Here is an 18,676-nt window from a genome sequence, read left to right as displayed (position 1 = left end):
ATCTGAAAGATGAAATACCTGGAAAAGGATAATGTGGGACCTGCACAGGTTTCAGATTTTTCAAGATATGTCTGCACCCATAAATTGATCTATCTTCATCAGCCAAACAGATGAAGATAGATCAATTTATGGGTGCAGACATATCTTGAAAAATCTGAAACCTGTGCAGGTCCCACATTATCCTTTTCCAGGTATTTCATCTTTCAGATGTTCTCCCTGGATGTAAGACAATTTTTTCTAGTTTGTTGCACACACGCATTTTTGCTAGTACATACGCGGTGAAGCTATACATTAGCGTCGTATTGTTATGTTCGCTATTTCCAGTAAATATCGGTACTTCGTTGTGCCATATATTTACTCTTTGTATATTTTTCCCTCATGGGCTATTCTTTACTGGAAAGCAATACTATAGTATTGCATTACTAATTTATATATATATATATATATATATATATATACACACACACACATATACATATAGAAACAATGCACTCATTATATGAGCAGTGTTAATATATAGAAATATATACACACATACATATGAAAAACAGAACATAGGTCACCACCATAATTACAACATATACAGAATTTACAATAACATTAGTTGTTAATACATGATTTGTAGTAATGCATCACATCAATATATTAAAAAATCATTTTGTCACACTAGTATACAGGGTAGTCATTTGAATGTGCAACATCAGTAATCACAGCAGTTACATCAATACTCATGCCAGAATCCATAGTATGTAATACCTGTGGACACACCTGTAGCTTATCTGTGCTACTGTTATATAATAGATGCAGCAGCTGCAACAAATGAAACACTAATAGGTGCAACAGTACTAATACTAGCAGAAACAGAGAGACACAAGACAATAGAGTTGCTATGTGGTCAGTTGATCATTTTAGAAATAGCAGCCAAATCTTCCTAAAATCAGACTGTAATATTTTGAAAGGAAACTAGATTAGACATTGCAGTCATAAATATACAAAAAAGTTGAGGTGGTCACAACTGGAATACATTTGATCATGGGCTTGCTTTATCAGGGCCAACCAAGGGTTAAACAAAAGCAACAGTTGCTATGAAAGTATTAGACAGTTAGGACCATTTTACAATCAGTAGTTGCAATCTAAAAATTGTGTTGCATCTAAAAACATTTTGTAGTAGAAAGATTCTGTTGACTCACCCGTAACTTATCTGGATTAAGTTCTTCAATTTCATTGAGTACATTCTCAGGAATGGTGTCATCATCACCAACAGGTTCCTTTTTCTGTAAAGAATACAGCCATTAACATCAGCATATCAATTTGGGGAAGAAAAAAAAAAAGAGAGGGTGACATTTAGATGGGAGGAAGAGGGTATTACTTTATAGATACATCTAGGTCGCAGTAAAGTGTATATTAACCTTGTTGCATTTAGGCTACTAACTAGCTATTGGACCTGGCATTGCTTGTGTTTTCTGTGTTGAAGTTAAGCCTGCCTCAGACCATTGAAATTTTACACATGATTACAGTTCATGTCCATTAGTTGACGCCAGCTCTGGAATAAAGTTAAAACCCTTACTGTCTCCCCTACCAGAGAATTTACCTAAATCTCAAATTTCGTTAAAATCAGATGAAAAATATAAAAGTTACAGCCAAAAATAAATTCCCTATGGGTATTTGCATGCAAAAAGCCTATTGATTTTATAAAACCACTGCTCAGGTGCAATTATCGATTTTTTGTCAACGCCATATACTGACATCAACTCACTGCCATGAGCCTTGCTCATGCATCAATTTTCATCAAAATTAGACAAAAAATGTAAAAGATGCAGGAAAAATACCATCATCATTCTCATCGTCAGGACTATATGAGGATAATCATTCTTTTGTCTTTCCAAGGTGAAGTTGATCAGAGCTAGAATAATTGAATGTGGATCAGCGGTAGATGAGAGCCCTGGAAGGGACAGTGTTACCAGGTGTAATGCTGACTGGACACATGCTAGGATATGATCAACCCCAGCTGGGTCATCTGGGTAAAGGTGCCTGATGCAGGAAGACCTGGAAACACCGAACAATCCCAGGAAACATCACATCACTGATGATGTGTTCAAGGGCATCATCAGGTGATGAATGAAAAAACTAGCTTCTCAAAGGTGCACTTTATATTCTATTATCAATAATTTTCACCGTGGCTTATGTTTATCCTGGACACTTTATCCCATAATAACATGTAGCTTCCATGTCATTTTACCTTCATTCCTTATGCTACCATACATCTGGTATTCAATAAATCACACTATTAAAAAATGAGGAGGCATACACAAAGATGATATATCCTCGTAGATATGGCTTACAGCAATGCAAATGTCTCACACAGTGGTTCTCAACCATTTTTTATCTATGGGCCCCTTTGCTTTCTATTTTATTCTGGTGGAACCTCATAGTAATTTGATGTTTAACCCTTTCGTTACCAAACCGCCCAAAGCCGCCCGAAAAAAATTTTGGTTAATGTGACCAAACCACCCAAAGCCGCCCGTATTTACCTATTCATATTTAAATGAGAATATCAGAGCAAATCTCTTTAGTACATTCGTGAAAACACGTGATTATACTTCGTAAACAGTTAATCTACAGTTTTGTGCAACGATCGACATGTAATTTTAATTTCCTGAATTTTGGGAAATTTTTTTCCACATTTTTTTCAGCATTGATTTTTCTTCAACTTTGAAAATGGATAGGAGTTTCATGTTATCAAGCATTGATTCCGAATTGGAAAATTTGTGAAGCAAATACTGGGTACTGTTGTGGATTTAGTTTTTATACAGGGAAACTAATGTTAGTCAGCATGGCTTAGGGTATGATGTGGTCTGGAAGTTATTGTTTGAAGTGATCAATGCGGAAACAAACTTGCGCAGAATGTAAACAAACACAAAATGGGGGTTCAAATTTCGGAAAATTTGTGAAGCAAATACTGGGTACTGCGTGGATTTAGTTTTTATACAGGGAAAATAATGTTAGTCAGCATGGCCTAGGGAACGATGTGGTCTGGAATTTATCACTTCCATACCATAACCAGGGCCGTATATTATCTTTTGACCGATTTCTTTAGTTTGGTCAAACTTGCGGTGGATTCCAGTATTTCACTTTATTCCACCTTTATGGTACACCTGTTGTGCATTAAATTCAACTGATGATATAGTGATGTGCACAATTCTTCTTTATCAAAATTTTGTTGCATACCCATTTGAATATTAGCTGATGATTCATTTTCTATGGTGATGTTTAAACAAAATTTTAATATTTTTACCTTTTGCTCAATTTACCTGTAATTAAAGTCACTTTGAGACAAAAGTTATGCAATAGAATTGATTAAGAACCCTTTCTTTAATTATGTTCCAAATATCACATTAATATGTTGATAAGTAAAAAAGTTACAGTTATTTAATGAAACAAGCCTAGATTCATGATTATTTCAGAATTTAATTGAAACTCATGAGGGGTGTATTTTGGTCAGAAATATAGTAACGAAAGGGTTAAAAACTAGTTTCACAGATATGTCATTCAAAATCTCTATATTGTTTTTCACATTTTTGTTTGTGTAGGTTTGCAACAGCAGTCTCTGAGAGAATATGTTTCAGTGGATGGAAGCACATTAAACTGTAAAACATTAGAGATAGAAAACTAGCTGTTCCTTGCAACAAATACATATAAAAGCAAAATTAATTCACAGACCCTTAACCCTTTCGTTACCAACCCGGCTGAAACCGGCTCTGGCTCTGTAGTACAAATATCTTGTTTTCTTAAGTTTTGAATTAAAATCTTCCACCAAACCTTAGTCACAATTTATGTTCCTAACACTAGCTTAATGATAACTAAGTTATTTTACTAAATTATTTGTTATATTTAAAGTAATTGAAAGAAACATACAGCATCTCAAAATAAATACAGTAATGAAACGGTTAAAATACTACTGTGGATCTACAATTTATTACTTTGCTTGTACAGATTCTCAGGGGTCATATGGACCCCGAGTTAAGAACCACTGGTCTAACAGAATATAGAATATATCCAACCCATTTCATCAACCTTCAAAGGCAAGAAAAAGTATTTCAAAAAAGGGGAAACACTAACCTTCATTTTTTCACCAACAACCTTGTTGCATTGATTTCTGATTTTATTCAGGTGATCAGCTCTGAACCGTACTGTCAATAGAACGCAGCATAAAATGAGGTAATTGAAATATTTGAAGTTGTATGGTTGGTTGCAGAAAAGAAATTTACAGGCAAAAATCAGTGGAGCATTGAACGAAATGACATGCTAAGGTTAATTTCGCTTCTAATCTTACTGGTTTGGTAAAATAAGTATCTGGCAAATATGGGGGAGATGTTACTGACAATAGTGTTGCCCTCAAAATTCATAAATTTGTGGCCAAGTGTCGACATTAGAAATCATTATCAGAATCTAAGGATGGTGGGGGTAGCAGAAATGGTAGAGAGCCAGACGAAATATTATGGAGTATTTACTCTTGCATTTCTATGTCCTAGGTTCAAATCTTACCCCAGGATCAATAAAATAAGTACCAAGCATATACTGGAGTCTGTTTAATTAACAATATTTTCCACTACAGCTTGTGATCTTACAGTAATGAGATAAATTATCGTTATCATCAAAAACAAACTGATCAATATGTAAAGTAGATGTAAATACTAAATATTAAATTTTCACAGGCAAAAACAAGGCTAATAGTCCATAAATATTTTTTTGAACAATTCATCATGGATATTTAAGGTTAAGTATGTTCATATGCTCAATTTAATTAGATGGCGAGGTGGCAGAAGCATTAGAATGCCGGGTGAAATGCTTAGCAGTATTTTGCCTGTCACTACATTCGGAGTTCAAATTCCGCCGAGGTCGACTTTACCTTGATAGGCATAGGAGTGGTTGTGTGGTAAGTAGCTTGCTTACAAACTGCATGGTTCTGGGTTCAGTCCCACTGCGTGGCATCTTGGGCAAGTGTCTTCTACTATAGCCTCGAGCTGACCAAAGCCTTGTGAGTGGATTTGGTAGACGGAAACTGAAAGAAGCTCGTCGTATGTATGTGTGTGTATATTTTTGTGTGTCTGTGTTTGTCCCTCCAACATTGCTTGACAACCGATGCTGGTGTGTTTACGTCCCCATAACTTAGCAGTTTGGCAAAAGAGACCGATAGAATAAGTACTAGGCTTACAAAGAATAAGTCCTGGGGTCGATTTTCTCGACTAAAGGCAGTGCTCCAGCATGGCCACAGTCAAATGACTGAAACAAATAAAAGAGTAAAAGAGACTACTTCCTTACAAAACTGGTTTTGTGCCTGGTCGAATGAAAGACAAGTTCAATAACTTGAAGATAAGCACTTAAAGCACAATCAGAAAGCTTCCAAACAAATCGCATGACCTGCTACATTAGTGTCATGCCTTCTTTCAATTAAATCCCTTTCAGTCTTAACTACAAAACCTCTTTATTGATATTGCTAAGATGTAAGCTGGGCATTTGTTTTTATTGTACAAGGCTTGTAAATTATGCAGTCAGAGCTAAAGAAAGCTTGCATTCTTTAGTTCGGTAACCTCCTAATATTGAATAAGCATATTATAACACACCAATAATGTGCTTAAAAAGTAGTGAAAAAATATGCCACTTCTCTCTCTTACTTGTTTCAGTCATTTGACTGCGGCCATGCTGGAGCACCGCCTTTAGTCGAGCAAATCGACCCCGGGACTTATTCTTTGTAAGCCCAGTACTTATTCTATCGGTCTATTTTGCCGAACCGCTAAGTGAGGGGGACGTAAACACACCAGCATCGGTTGTCAAGCAATGCTAGGGGGACAAACAAACACACACACACACATATATATATACATATATACGACAGGCTTCTTTCAGTTTCCGTCTACCAAATCCACTCACAAGGCATTGGTCGGCCCGGGGCTATAGCAGAAGACACTTGCTCAAGATGCCACGCAGTGGGACTGAACCCAGAACCATGTGGTTGGTTAGCAAGCTACTTACCACACAGCCACTTCTGATGCATTGCAAGTCACTTCCAAGCACCTTATTGCTGCAGAGCAATCAGGCTGCATGAACAAATTTAACCTGAGCATTTTAACAAGGAAACTAGATATAAACTTGGCAAATGCTAACCGATCAATAACAAAGATCAATAATATAAATGTCCTATCTGTAGATGGTGCTTTTCAGGTCATCCTTCACTCTTGTTTCTTATCCAAATCTCCACTAAAACCTCTTGAGCCTTAAAACAAATATATAACACCGTAAAACCGAACGTGCTGAGTTCAATAAAAAGCTTAGCTGTCACTTTTGAGTGTGACTAGATAGCCTGTACTATGCTTTTACTAACTGTTTAAGATACCTATGGTGTTGTAAGCAGACAGATACCTATTTCTTTGCTACCCACAAGGGGCTAAACACAGAGAGGACAAACAAGGACAGACAAACGGATTAAGTCGATTATATCGACTCCAGTGCGTAACTGGTACTTATTTAATCGACCCTGAAAGGATGAAAGGCAAAGTCGACCTCGGCGGAATTTGAACTCAGAACGTAGCGGCAGACGAAATACCGCTAAGCATTAGTAAGCAGACAGATACCTTCTCAGCCCTCACACCTTTGATGCAAGGGAATATTCAGGATGAAGGAGAGAGGGCTGTACCACCAGTTGGCTGGTCCTCATTTTCAGATGAGTAGACAGGGGCAATGTGAAATGAAGTGCTCTGATCAAGGACACAATGTACCGCCTGATCCAGGAATTGAAACCACAACTTCATGATCATATTCCCAACACCCTAAACCACTAGGCCATGCATCATCACTAAGTGGAATAAATAAAAAATAAAATTTTTTTTTTAAATAAGGACAAAATAGCGACAGAAAATGGAAAACTGATTAATTACTATCTTTCTGGCAGTTTTTACAACCAAACAAATGCCAATCACTGTCACCAATAACCAATTCTGACCATAGAAAAACCCAGATTTTCACTATAAACTGAATTGCGAGACATGTGTGACTGTGAAACATGTTTTAATTTCATTATGTCAGAGATAAATTTTGATAAATCTGGTAAAGTCAATTTCTTGGACACACTTTGACCACGTTCTATTGGTCGTTGTCAGGTGTTCTGGTAGGGGGGGGGGGGTTCAGTACATCGAGATTGTAGGGTGTGTCATGTTCAACACCATGCATGCCCTCCCAAGGTGTTCACAAAAGCCATTGGCACCTGTGCCCACACCCTGAGGAAAGCCGTCTCCAGTTCCACATGAGATGTCAGCCTTGGGACCACCTGGTTCAGCTGTCTCTGGATTCCATCCCACAAGTGTTCAATTGGGTTCAAATATGGGCTAAGAGCCAGCCACAACATGGTTCTGATGTTGTACTGATGCAGGAAGTTCATGATGACCCTGGCCATGTGAGAGGGAGCATTGTCCTGCTGGAAAATGTAGCTATGGTGATGTGCAAAGAAGGGCACAATGTGAGATCTTAGGATCTGGTCAACATAACGCTGTGCTGTGATGCCATTCCCTCTGCCTTTTGGAACACATGGGACCCAATTCTCTGATTCAGGCCTACAGCACCCTAAACCATGATGCTTTGGCTACCCCACGCATCTCTCTCCATGACTCGTGTCTCTGTAGCATCCAACCCTCCTATGCCATCCGGGGTGGAAATGCAGTACCAGATCTCATCAGAGAAGACTATCGACCTCCATTGTTGATGCCGCCAATGTCGGTGCTGTGTAGCCCCCTGTAGTCATGCCTGATGGTGGCAGGCGGTGAGGATAGGCCCTCAAGCAGGATGACGGCAATGCAGGTTGTTGGCGGCCAGTTGATGTTGTACCATGTCTTTGCTGATGGGTCAGTGTCCATTACCAATGGTCTTGTGAGCTGTCACACTGGCTGGTCTGAAGCGATCATGGAAGTATTACAGGTGGATAAAGCAATTTTGCATGGGTGTGGTCACCCTGAGGCACCCTCTGCGGGAATGGTATGCAGGCTGTTGATGTTGTTGTATCACTGTTGCAAGTGATAGATGGTACTGAATGGACATTGTAAGCTTTCGCAACAACCAGAGCATGCTGTCCTGCTTGCAATCAGCTGATAGCTCATTCTCTCTGCACTGCTGACAATCGGGTCATACCTGATGCATCCAAATTATGAATGCCAGGAACGCTGTTCAAGTTGATTTTTATACCCATAACCTCTACGAGATGCACAAGCATTTCGGTTTTCATGACAATAGTTTGTGGCTGCCACCCACAGCATTCAATGCAGCTGCATTTTGGTATCTTGTTTCAGGGAAAGTTGAAAGGTTACCTGCAATTTGGGTCTCAGCCATAAACCAGCATGTCTTGGAAGATTTACACTTACATCCCCAAAATTTTCAGAATTTACCATATAAAAATGACATTTGAAAACATATTTCTTTTGCGGTTCAATGCATCAGTAGTTCTCAACCATTTTTTACTTACGGACCCCTTTTGATTCCTATTTTACTCAGATGGGCCCTCATAACCATTTGGTGTTGAAAAAATCTTACTACATTTTTATAATCAAATATTATTGGGAATTGTATAAAAAAGAATTGTTAAAATATTTTATGTAATGTAGAATTATAAGCAATTTATTGCAGATAAATTTTAATAACAAAATCTTAGATGGACCCCCAAGGGTCATATGGACCTCAGTTGAGAACCACTGCACTATATGAGAATATCTAGGACCTAACTTGAAAGTCATTCTTGTGTACTTATATACTGGAGGCCCCTGCATACACAACCACAGCATATTTAAATCGACGTTGAGCCTCTAGACCTGTTGGACTGCCTAGGGAAACTGCTCAATGAATGCAGGCCTTAAGATAGCTCTGAAAGAAAATTCATTCCAAATCAGAAGTCTGAAACCCTTTTACTTATTATGAAAGGAATTCTTATATTTTCAGACCATTCCGCTCAGTACATTAACAGAAACATTGACAAATACCTCAAAATCATTCCAGATTTACTTATTCTTGACAGTTACATACAATTCTGAGCTGAGAACTCTGATTCATCATCATCATCGTTTAGCGTCTGCTTTCCATGCTAGCATGGGTTGGACGGTTCAACTGGGGTCTGGGAAGCCAGAAGGCTGCACCAGGCCCAGTCTGATCTGGCAATGTTTCTATGGCTGGATGCCCTTTCTAACACCTAGCACTCCGTGAGTGTAGTGGGTGCTTTTTACATGCCACCAGCACAGGTGCCAGACGAGGCTGGCAAACAGCCACAATCGGATGGTGCTTTTTACATGCCACTGGCACAGGGGCCAGGCGGGGCTGGCAACGGCCTTGATCGGATGGTGCTTTTTACGTGCCACCGGCATGATTCCAAATATTAAAAGGGATGGATTAAATTTGAGACTTGGAAGATTTAAACCAGCCATATCTAACCCAAATAATCTACATGGTGTAGATTATTTGGGTTGGATATGGCATAGGGCTCTACAACACTGTTAAGGTGGCCCTGTCTGAGGTTTTGTGCTTTTTCGAGCAACTGGTGTTTAGTAGCAGATTCTGTGGTTTTTCTTTTCTCTTGTCATTGTAAGAAACTATGCAAACAGGGAGTCATATTGGGTCAAGTTCTCAAAGATTCTTCACACATATAAAATAGCATATCCTTCATTCTGTTATATAGAAAAAAATCTCCAGCTTTCAATCCCTCTCAAGAATCTTTGCCTTGAAGGGAATAGAATTTAGATGCTACTGATCTTTGCATATTTTCAAGAATTGCTGTCTTTTTTTTTTTCATATTGGGAATAACAATACTGAAGTAGAATCATGCTTTTGGTACAATATATTGACTGTGACTTTGTTTCTCAATATAAAGGTTCTAAGCATCCGACTAAATTTTCATCTGGTCTGAAGGATAGTAAGCCTTCGGTGAACCAACAATGAAGTCTTGTACAATAATTCCATTGGCATCTATTCAGTCTTATACAAATATCTTTTATCTGATACTTATAATGGGGGCACCGCCTTGAAGAAATTTTAGGTGAATGAATCAACCCCAGTACTAATTTTTTAAGGCTGGTACTTATTCTATCACTCTCTTTTGCCAAAGCCCTAAATTATACTCTTTTCAGTCATTTGACTGCGGCCATGCTGGAGCACCGCCTTTAATCGAGCAAATCGACCCCGGAACTTATTCTTTGTAAGCCCAGTACTTATTCTATCGGTCTCTTTTGCCGAACCACTATGTGACGGGGACATAAACACACCAGCATCGGTTGTCCAGCAATGCTAGAGGGACAAACACAGACACACACATATATATATATATATATATATATATACGACGGGCTTCTTTCAGTTTCCGTCTACCAAATCCACTCACAAGGTTTTGGTCGGCCCGAGGCTATAGTAGATGACACTTGCCCAAGGTGCCACGCAGTGGGACTGAACTCGGAACCATGTGGTTGGTAAGCAAGCTACTTACCACACAGCCACTTTATGGGGACATAAACACAAGCACTAGTGGGAAACAAACATACACACACACATATATATTTATCTAGTGGGGAAACAAAATTAATGACCAGGGCAATGGATACTGATGTGTAGGAGTCCGTTTTCTGGCGAATTGAAACGGCAAAATTGCCTTGTCTTGTGTTACTCATTTTGCCCCATCCAATTTTGTCTTTTACATGCTCTAAGAGAACGGTGATAAATTTCTGAAATAGTGATCAGATTAAGTTATAATGCTATAAGAAAGGCCATTTGCTTAGCCGATATAGTTTTTTTAAGCTAGTGAATATTTATAGATAAATATACTTTGTTTCAGAGTCAAAAATGCAGGAAAACTCCTCGTTGTGCCCCACCACCCGCCACATATACATATATGTGTGTGTGTGTGTGTGTGTGTACGACAGGCTTGTTTCAGTTTCCGCCGACCAAATCCACTCACAAAGCTTTGGTCAGCCAGTGGTTACAGTAGAAGACAGTCTTTCCGACACTTGCCCAAGATGCTACGCAGTGGGACTGAATCCAGAACCATGTGGTTAGAAGACAAGCTTCTTAACACACAGCCACGCCTGGCAGCTATATGTTAAAGACATTATTATTTCTTAAAAGTCTTTTTTTGATTCACAAATCTATGAGAGTATGGCTGCTATGAAGACCCTATTTCGAAAGTGTATTTTATTTATCGCACTGATTTGATATTTTGAGTGAGAATCTTGTGCACTACTTGAAAAATTTAGGCACAAATAACCGGAGCTACTAAGGAATAAACGAATGAGAGAGAGAGAGAAAGAAGCAACATCTAGAATTTGACACGACAGCTGTTTTGTCAAATATTCACGTATTATCGGGTCTATAGTCATTTGAATGTATCTCGTTAGTCTAGGCTTGTGGTAGAGTTGGACCTTGGTTAACAGAACCCGAAGTTCTTTATTATCTATTTATGTCAAGCCAAGAAAACTCCCAAAAGGATGAAGTTTACCATATTATTATCAACCATGGAGTTATATATTAAAATACAATTCGAAAGATGATGTTAGAACTCCTTAAATTTTACCATTTTTTTAATATTAAAATTTAGTGCAAAGAGAGAAATGTTCATGTGAATGAATAAACATTTTTTTGGCGCATGCATTGAAAATAATATTTATTAAAATTAAGCTGTCGTTCAATTAAATAAAATGCATCTCTTAAATCACTCAGATATACGTTATATTTAGCATTTTTCTTCTTCTTCGTTAGGTTTAGTACGAGAAATGAAAGTATTCCGGGGATAACTTAGCAGGTACAAGAGAATGATGCAATACGGGCGGCGAAATGAAATTAGCAAATGCTTTTTTTTTTTTTTCTTTTTATCAATCAATTTACTTACATTTTCTCCATTGCTTGTCGTTTTCCGACACTTCATCAACTAGGCTTACATCTTTGAATCGCTTTATTTGATTCTGACGAATTTTCTCAGGGTCACCGCCTTTATCGGCACGGAACAGTTCCAAGTCTAGGACCATCGTTGTTACTACAGGTGCTTCTTTCCAAGCAGAATTGTAACAATGCTTCCAACGAAGTGACTGAACAGAGAAAGGGGGAGGCAAGCCGGCCGATGGGGGAACAGTGAGAGTAGATACTATAAACTAAGTCTTAATTGCGCCTGCCTCAATATGTGCTTCCGGTAACAATTACGTTTTCGTGTTGTTGCTAATGAGCTCCAAGGAGCATTTTTCTAAGATCCCTTAATAATATTATAATATAGATTAATGAGTTAGAACATCTGATATATTCCGATCTTCCTGCGCTCCAGGTTCGAATCTGTTAGAGGCCAACTTTACCTTTAAGGCGGTGAGCTGGCAGAAACGTTAGCACGCCGGGCGAAGTACTTAGCGGTATTTCGTCTGCTGCTATGTTCAAATTCCGCCGAGGTCGACTTTACCTTTCATCCTTTCGGGGTCGATAAATTAAGTACCAGTTACGCACTGGAGTCGATATAATCGACTTAATCCGTTTGTTCCCCTCTATGTTTAGCCCCTTGTGGGTAGTAAAGAAATAGGTATTTCGTCTGCCGTTACGTTGTGAGTTCAAATTCCGCCGAGGTCGACTTTGCCTTTCATCCTTTCGGGGTCGATTAAATAAGTACCAGTTACGCGCTGGAGTCGATGTAATCGACTTAATCCGTTTGTCTGTTCTTGTTTGTCCTCTCTGTGTTTAGCCCCTTGTGGGTAGTAAAGAAATAAATATTATAGTATAGAATAATGAGAAACAGTGAGGTAAAATTTCACTTAAACAAGCTAAAAAGCATGCTAGATAATGTGTCATTTCCTTAGTGAAAAGAATGGGATGTTTACTGATGAAATACCTCAGATTATACATTTGGTCTGCTCAATCATTTTTCTGTTGACTAGTTGACAATAATCGGATCTTTTCGGTTTGAACGGCAGTTTTTGAAAATAATTTCCACATAACTAAACACTTTTAAATTTCGTATGCTGGTAGAATGTGTTTATAAAACATCTTTTTCTCTTGGCTTTATTGAGAAAATTCTATGGTTTGTAAGATATTTGTTTGTTTGTTTTACTTCAATTTCTGCAATTTCAACCAATCAATGACGTCTATTGAGGTAAAAAAAAACACATTCTGTGCCGTATGAATATGTCCTTCGTTTAATAAACAGATTGGGTTTATTTACATTTGTGAAGAATAAAAGATACCCTTCCCCCCACCCCTAACCCTAAAACAGATTGAAATGCAATAGATCGATACTAGGGACATAATTATGGGTGACAATTTCATATGACACCACTAGAAAAAACTGCCGTTCAAACCAAAAGGATCCCAATAATCAATTCCTACTGTAGGTACAAGGCCTGAAATGCTAGTCGATTACATCGATCTCATTGATCGACTGGTACTTATTTTACCGACCCCAAAAGGGCGAAAGCAAATTTGAGCTTCGAAAAGTTCGCGTTTTTGTGATATGTCAATGCAGTAAGGCACGGTTCATCATAGTATTGGATTAAAGAGTTCAAATACAGTTAGGGATCAGATTTATCCTATGACAACAAGGACTTGGCAATTATAGGAGTCGATTTTATTTCTATAGCGCATTTTAGATGCAAATGGAATTATATTCTGAAATCTCGTGCCGAGGGGTTAGCGTCAGAGTAATTTAAATATTAGGAAAAAAAAACCAAAAAACATTGTGTTAAACTGCCAGGTTTTTCGTTTCTTTTTCATTCGCAATAAATAACAGATCAATCACTTATTCACTGCACCAGTGATAAAAGAATACTTGTAACTTGGTGAGGAACAAATATCACTAGGGACATAGTCCTCTACCAGAGTCAGTGCAACAAGGCCCTACCTTTGAATTGTAATTTCAACCTGTCTTCAGGCATTCCACTTGAAGATTGTAGTGGTGTCAAACTCGAGGAACCAGGCAAACTCAACTTCAATTTTAAATAAATTAAAAAACAAACTATATTCGTGCATTGGTACTTATCAGTAAGGACCAATGCATGAATCTCGGCCCTTGACTCATTCTTTTACTTTTCCAGATTAATAATAAATTTGTGTGTATATATATGTATATATATGTATGTATATATATGTGTGTGTGTGTGTTTCCCTCGTTAACAACAGGGAAAAAATATATAAACGTGTTGGAAGTAAAGGAATTTGAATAACACCTGCATTTAACTTCATTTATATATATATATATATATATAATAGGCACAGTTGTCACTGTGGTAAGAAACTTGTTTCCCAACCACATGGTTCCGGGTTCTGTCCCACTGCTCGCCATCTTGGGCAAATGTCTTCTACTATAGCCTCGGACTGACCAAAACCTTGTGAGTGAATTTGGTAGACGGAAACTGAAAGAAGCCTATATATATATATATATATATATGTATATATCTATGTGTGTGTCTTTGTGTCCCCCATCACTGTTTGACAACCGCTGTTGGTGTGTTTATGTCCCCATAACCTAGTGGTTCGGTAAAAGAAACTGATAGAATAAGTACTAGGCTTTAAAAAAATAAGTCCTGTGGCTAATTTGTTCAACTAAAACCCTCCAAGGCGGTGTTCTAGCATGGCCCCAGTCAAATGATTGAAACAAAAAATAACAGAATGTATATATATATTCATATTTTGAGTTCTGTTTGTCTGTATCACCAAACTATATACTGCTTTCTCATATATATATATATATATATATATATATATATACATAGAAGTAAATATATGGCACAACGAAGTATTGCATTACTATTTTTATTTATATATATATATATATATATATATATATATATATATATATACATATATTTCTATATTCATTTGTTAATTATTATATGTTAAGATACATACATTAATTTTATTATTATTTTAGACCTGAAGAATGGCTATATTTCTAAATCGAATTAATTTTAATAGTATCGATTTTATCATTATTGATTTAAAGATATAGTCACGAAACACACATAGTCAATTTAATGGTTATTTAGTTTAGTGATATTTTGAATAATATTTATTATAGTATATTTAAATTTTTTCTATATGATATAGATAATGTCTTTCACTATTGAATTACTTAATAGAGGTTATTTCTCTTAATTATATATATATATATATTAGGAACATATATAAACTACTGATCATCATCATCATCATCATTTAATGTCTGTTAAATAATGATGATTGTTAATAGTTCATATAACTTCCTAATATGTGTATGTGTGTGAGAAAACAGGAAGCTATATATATATATATATATATATATATAGGGCAGGGTAAACAAATTGCTTGACAGATAACACATTAGGTGTGGTTTTTGAGATATTAGATACACATTTCTGTCAAGTCCAGTGACAATTTAGCTTTTCTGCTAGTATGGTGTGAGTGTGTATGTATAAAGTGAAGGCACATAACCTAGTGGTCAGAATATTTTAGCTCACAATCATGTCATAGATTCAGTGACAGGACAGGTGTGGGCGGGGCATTGTGTCCTTGAGCAGACACTTCACTTCACATTGCTGCAGTCTACTCACCTGAAAATGATTATTCGGCAGTCATGAGATAATCAAATAGTAAAAAGATGGTGATGTTCAGATTCGAAGTGAGAAGTAATTCAAGGATGTTTGGCAAGTCAGTCAGGAATATGGTTAAGTCGAGGTACTCCCAAGTCACTCTTTGGCCAAATACACTGTTGGTCCAGTTCATACTTCCCTATATAAATTGTTTCCGGTAGCTTATGAAAACATTGAATAATAAAGATAGGTAAGTTCTGGTATACTCTATAGGACTTCACCCTTGTCGTCGTAACCGACGGAGTGCTTCCCATAGGACTTCATTTAAAACTGATAAGAAATCTTTATATATAAAAGTGAAGTTGTGTGTCTGTCTCCTACGATTTAGATTCCTAACTACTCCCACATTTTGCGGTGCAGTTTAACCAAAACCGGGTATCTTATAGTCGTGATTCATATCAAGCCCTTCTGGGTATTAGCGCACGTCTACGATGAGTCTACGATTTTAAAAAAACTTTACCATCATTTTTTCCAATTTTAATGCATTTTTTCGCTATTATATAAGGGAAGTAACTCTCTAAAAATGTCTACGATGATTCAACGATTTAAAAAAAAATTTACCATCATTTTTTTTCCATTTTTAATGCATTTTTTTGCTATTTTTTGGCTATAACTCTCTAAAAATGCTTATATAGTTATTTCCCTTACAAACCCGAGCAACGTCGGGCAATACTGCTAGTGTGTAATATAAGGAAGTTGATGTACATACTGACTTTAGAGTGAGACTGGATGCTGTTTTTACAAACATTAGAAATGATTTAGCAGTATGATTTTCCTTTCAATGTCAGTAATTTTAGCTCTGGACAATTACATTCTGGATGCTTCTTGGTAGTGTTTATGATCACTTCTGGGTGGAAGTAGTTTAGATTAAAAAAGTTAGGAAGAGATGAGTTAGGATAGTACTTGAATCCTATCAACTATGAGTTAGTAGTTGAATACTTATTTCTTTATTACCCACAAGGGGCTAAACATAGAAGGGACAAACAAGGACAGACATAGGTATTAAGTCGATTACATTGACCCCAGTGCGTAACTGGTACTTAAGTTATCGATCCCGAAAGGATGAAAGGCAAAGTCGACCTTGGGGAATACTGTCAACAAAGGAGTACACACAATGCCACACAATTTGCAAGAAACCACTGCTAAATCTCCCTCAAAATTAACCACTACCATCCTCAATAACAAAAGGATACATAGGCGCAGGAGTGGCTGTGTGGTAAGTAGCTTGCTAACCAACCACATGGTTCCGGGTTCAGTCCCACTGCGCGGCATCTTGGGCAAGTGTCTTCTGCTATAGCCCCGGGCCGACCAATGCCTTGTGAGTGGATTTGGTAGACATAAACTGCAAGAAGCCTGTCGTATATATGTATATATATATATGTATGTGTGTGTTTGTGTGTCTGTGTTTGTCCTCCTAGCATTGCTTGACAACCGATGCTGGTGTGTTTACATCCCCGTCACTTAGCGGTTCGGCAAAAGAGACCGATAGAATAAGTACTGGGCTTACAAAGAATAAGTCTCGGGGTCGATTTGCTCGACTAAAGGCGGTGCTCCAGCATGGCTGCAGTCAAATGACTGAAACAAGTAAAAGAGTAAAAGAGTATAGGATAATGTAGTCCCAGTCATATTTCTGATGGGGTGGTCACAATTCGAATGTCTTTCATCATAGTTTTGTTTGATTAGGATTTACTTCTAGTTAAGAAACATCAACAGAAGTCAGACTCTGTGGAGTGCCTAAGCTTGTTCTGAGAGATAGAAAGATAACACCAGTTCCAGAGCTAAATTTCCTGTAAACGTGTGCCTTGTGGAATGTAATTTGACTACGGTAGGTCATTCTGTAGGAAGCTGAAATTGAGAAAATTAAAGGAAAATTAGTTTTAATTGGTAACCTGAATTTGTCTTTATACTTTTAACTTATAGTCATAAAATTTGTCTTTTATGCTTTTAACTTATAGTCATAAAATTTGTCTTTATACTTTTAACTTAAGTCATAAAATTTGTCTTCTTTATACTTTTAACTTAGTCATAAAGTGTTGGTACAATATTTTACCTTTTACTTGGTTTTAATTATTTTATAACTATTTTTCGAGTGAAGACATAAATAGTTTACATTTTTATGCTGTAATATATATTTTACATTCCTTTAGTTTTATGATTATTTACATGTCACACAGAATCATAAATTTGCTTTGCAGTTCATGTGGTGTTACTTCTAAAGCAAGTGATATTTCCATCATATTTATTTCAAATTTCGGCACAAGGCCAGCAATTTGGGGAGAGGGGATAAGTCAATTATAACGACCCTAGTATTCAACTGGTACTTATTTTGGATCTTTTCAGTTTGAACAGCAGTTTTTTCTAGCGGTGTCATATGAAATTGTCACCCATAATTATGAACCTAGTATCGATCTATTGCATTTCAATCTGTTTTAGGGTTAGGGGAGAAGGGTATTTTTTTTCTTCACAAATAAACTGTTTCTTAAACAAGGGACATATTCATACGGCACAGAATGTTTTCACCTCAATAGACGTCGTTGATTGGTTGAAATTTCAGTAATTGAAGAAAAAAACAACAAACATCTTACAAACTATAGAATGTTCTCAATAAAGCCAAGAGAAAAAGATGTTTTATAAACACATTCTACCAGTATACAAAGTTCAAAATTTTTTAGTTACGTGGAAATTATTTAAAAAAAATCTGCCGTTCAAACCGAAAAGATCCCTTATTTTTAGCAACCCCGAAAGGATAAAAAGCAAAGTCGACCTTGACGGAATTTGAATGCTAAGCATTTTGTCCTGTGAGCAGATTACTCTGCCAGCTCACCATCTAAATAAATTGCATCGTATTAAAACTGCACCTTAACAATTTTCCCTTAGCAGTTCGAAATGAGCAATTCTATTACCCAAATAAGATCTCTTAAATAAACAAAGGAATATCTTCTATATAGGCGCACAACCTGCTAAAAATAGCAGCCAGATATTTCCACGAACTACATGATGCTGTCTTAAGTGAACAATGTATTCTTATATGTAAGGAAAAATACGGGATGCTTTTGATAATA

The 18,676-nt window shown here is 37.0% G+C and overlaps 1 protein-coding gene across 1 annotated transcript in view; it reads right to left on the bottom strand.

Moving 5' to 3' along the window:
- Positions 1-12,041, bottom strand: part of LOC115221346 (serine--tRNA ligase, cytoplasmic) — a 28,097-nt gene extending 16,056 nt beyond the window's left edge. Inside the window, exons 1-3 of the mRNA XM_029791521.1 lie at positions 11,906-12,041; positions 4,120-4,190; positions 1,191-1,274 (exon numbers count right to left, since the gene is read on the bottom strand). Of these exons, the coding sequence (XP_029647381.1) occupies positions 1,191-1,274; positions 4,120-4,190; positions 11,906-12,041 (291 nt within the window). The remainder of the gene's footprint in view (positions 1-1,190; positions 1,275-4,119; positions 4,191-11,905) is intronic.
- Between the last annotated feature and the right edge of the window lie 6,635 nt (positions 12,042-18,676).

The sequence above is a fragment of the Octopus sinensis genome, linkage group LG18, assembly GCF_006345805.1.
Source record: "Octopus sinensis linkage group LG18, ASM634580v1, whole genome shotgun sequence".
In the NCBI taxonomy this organism is placed as follows: domain Eukaryota; kingdom Metazoa; phylum Mollusca; class Cephalopoda; order Octopoda; family Octopodidae; genus Octopus; species Octopus sinensis.
Note: the sequence above shows the minus strand (reverse complement) of the source record. Positions and strands in the feature narration are given on the sequence as shown.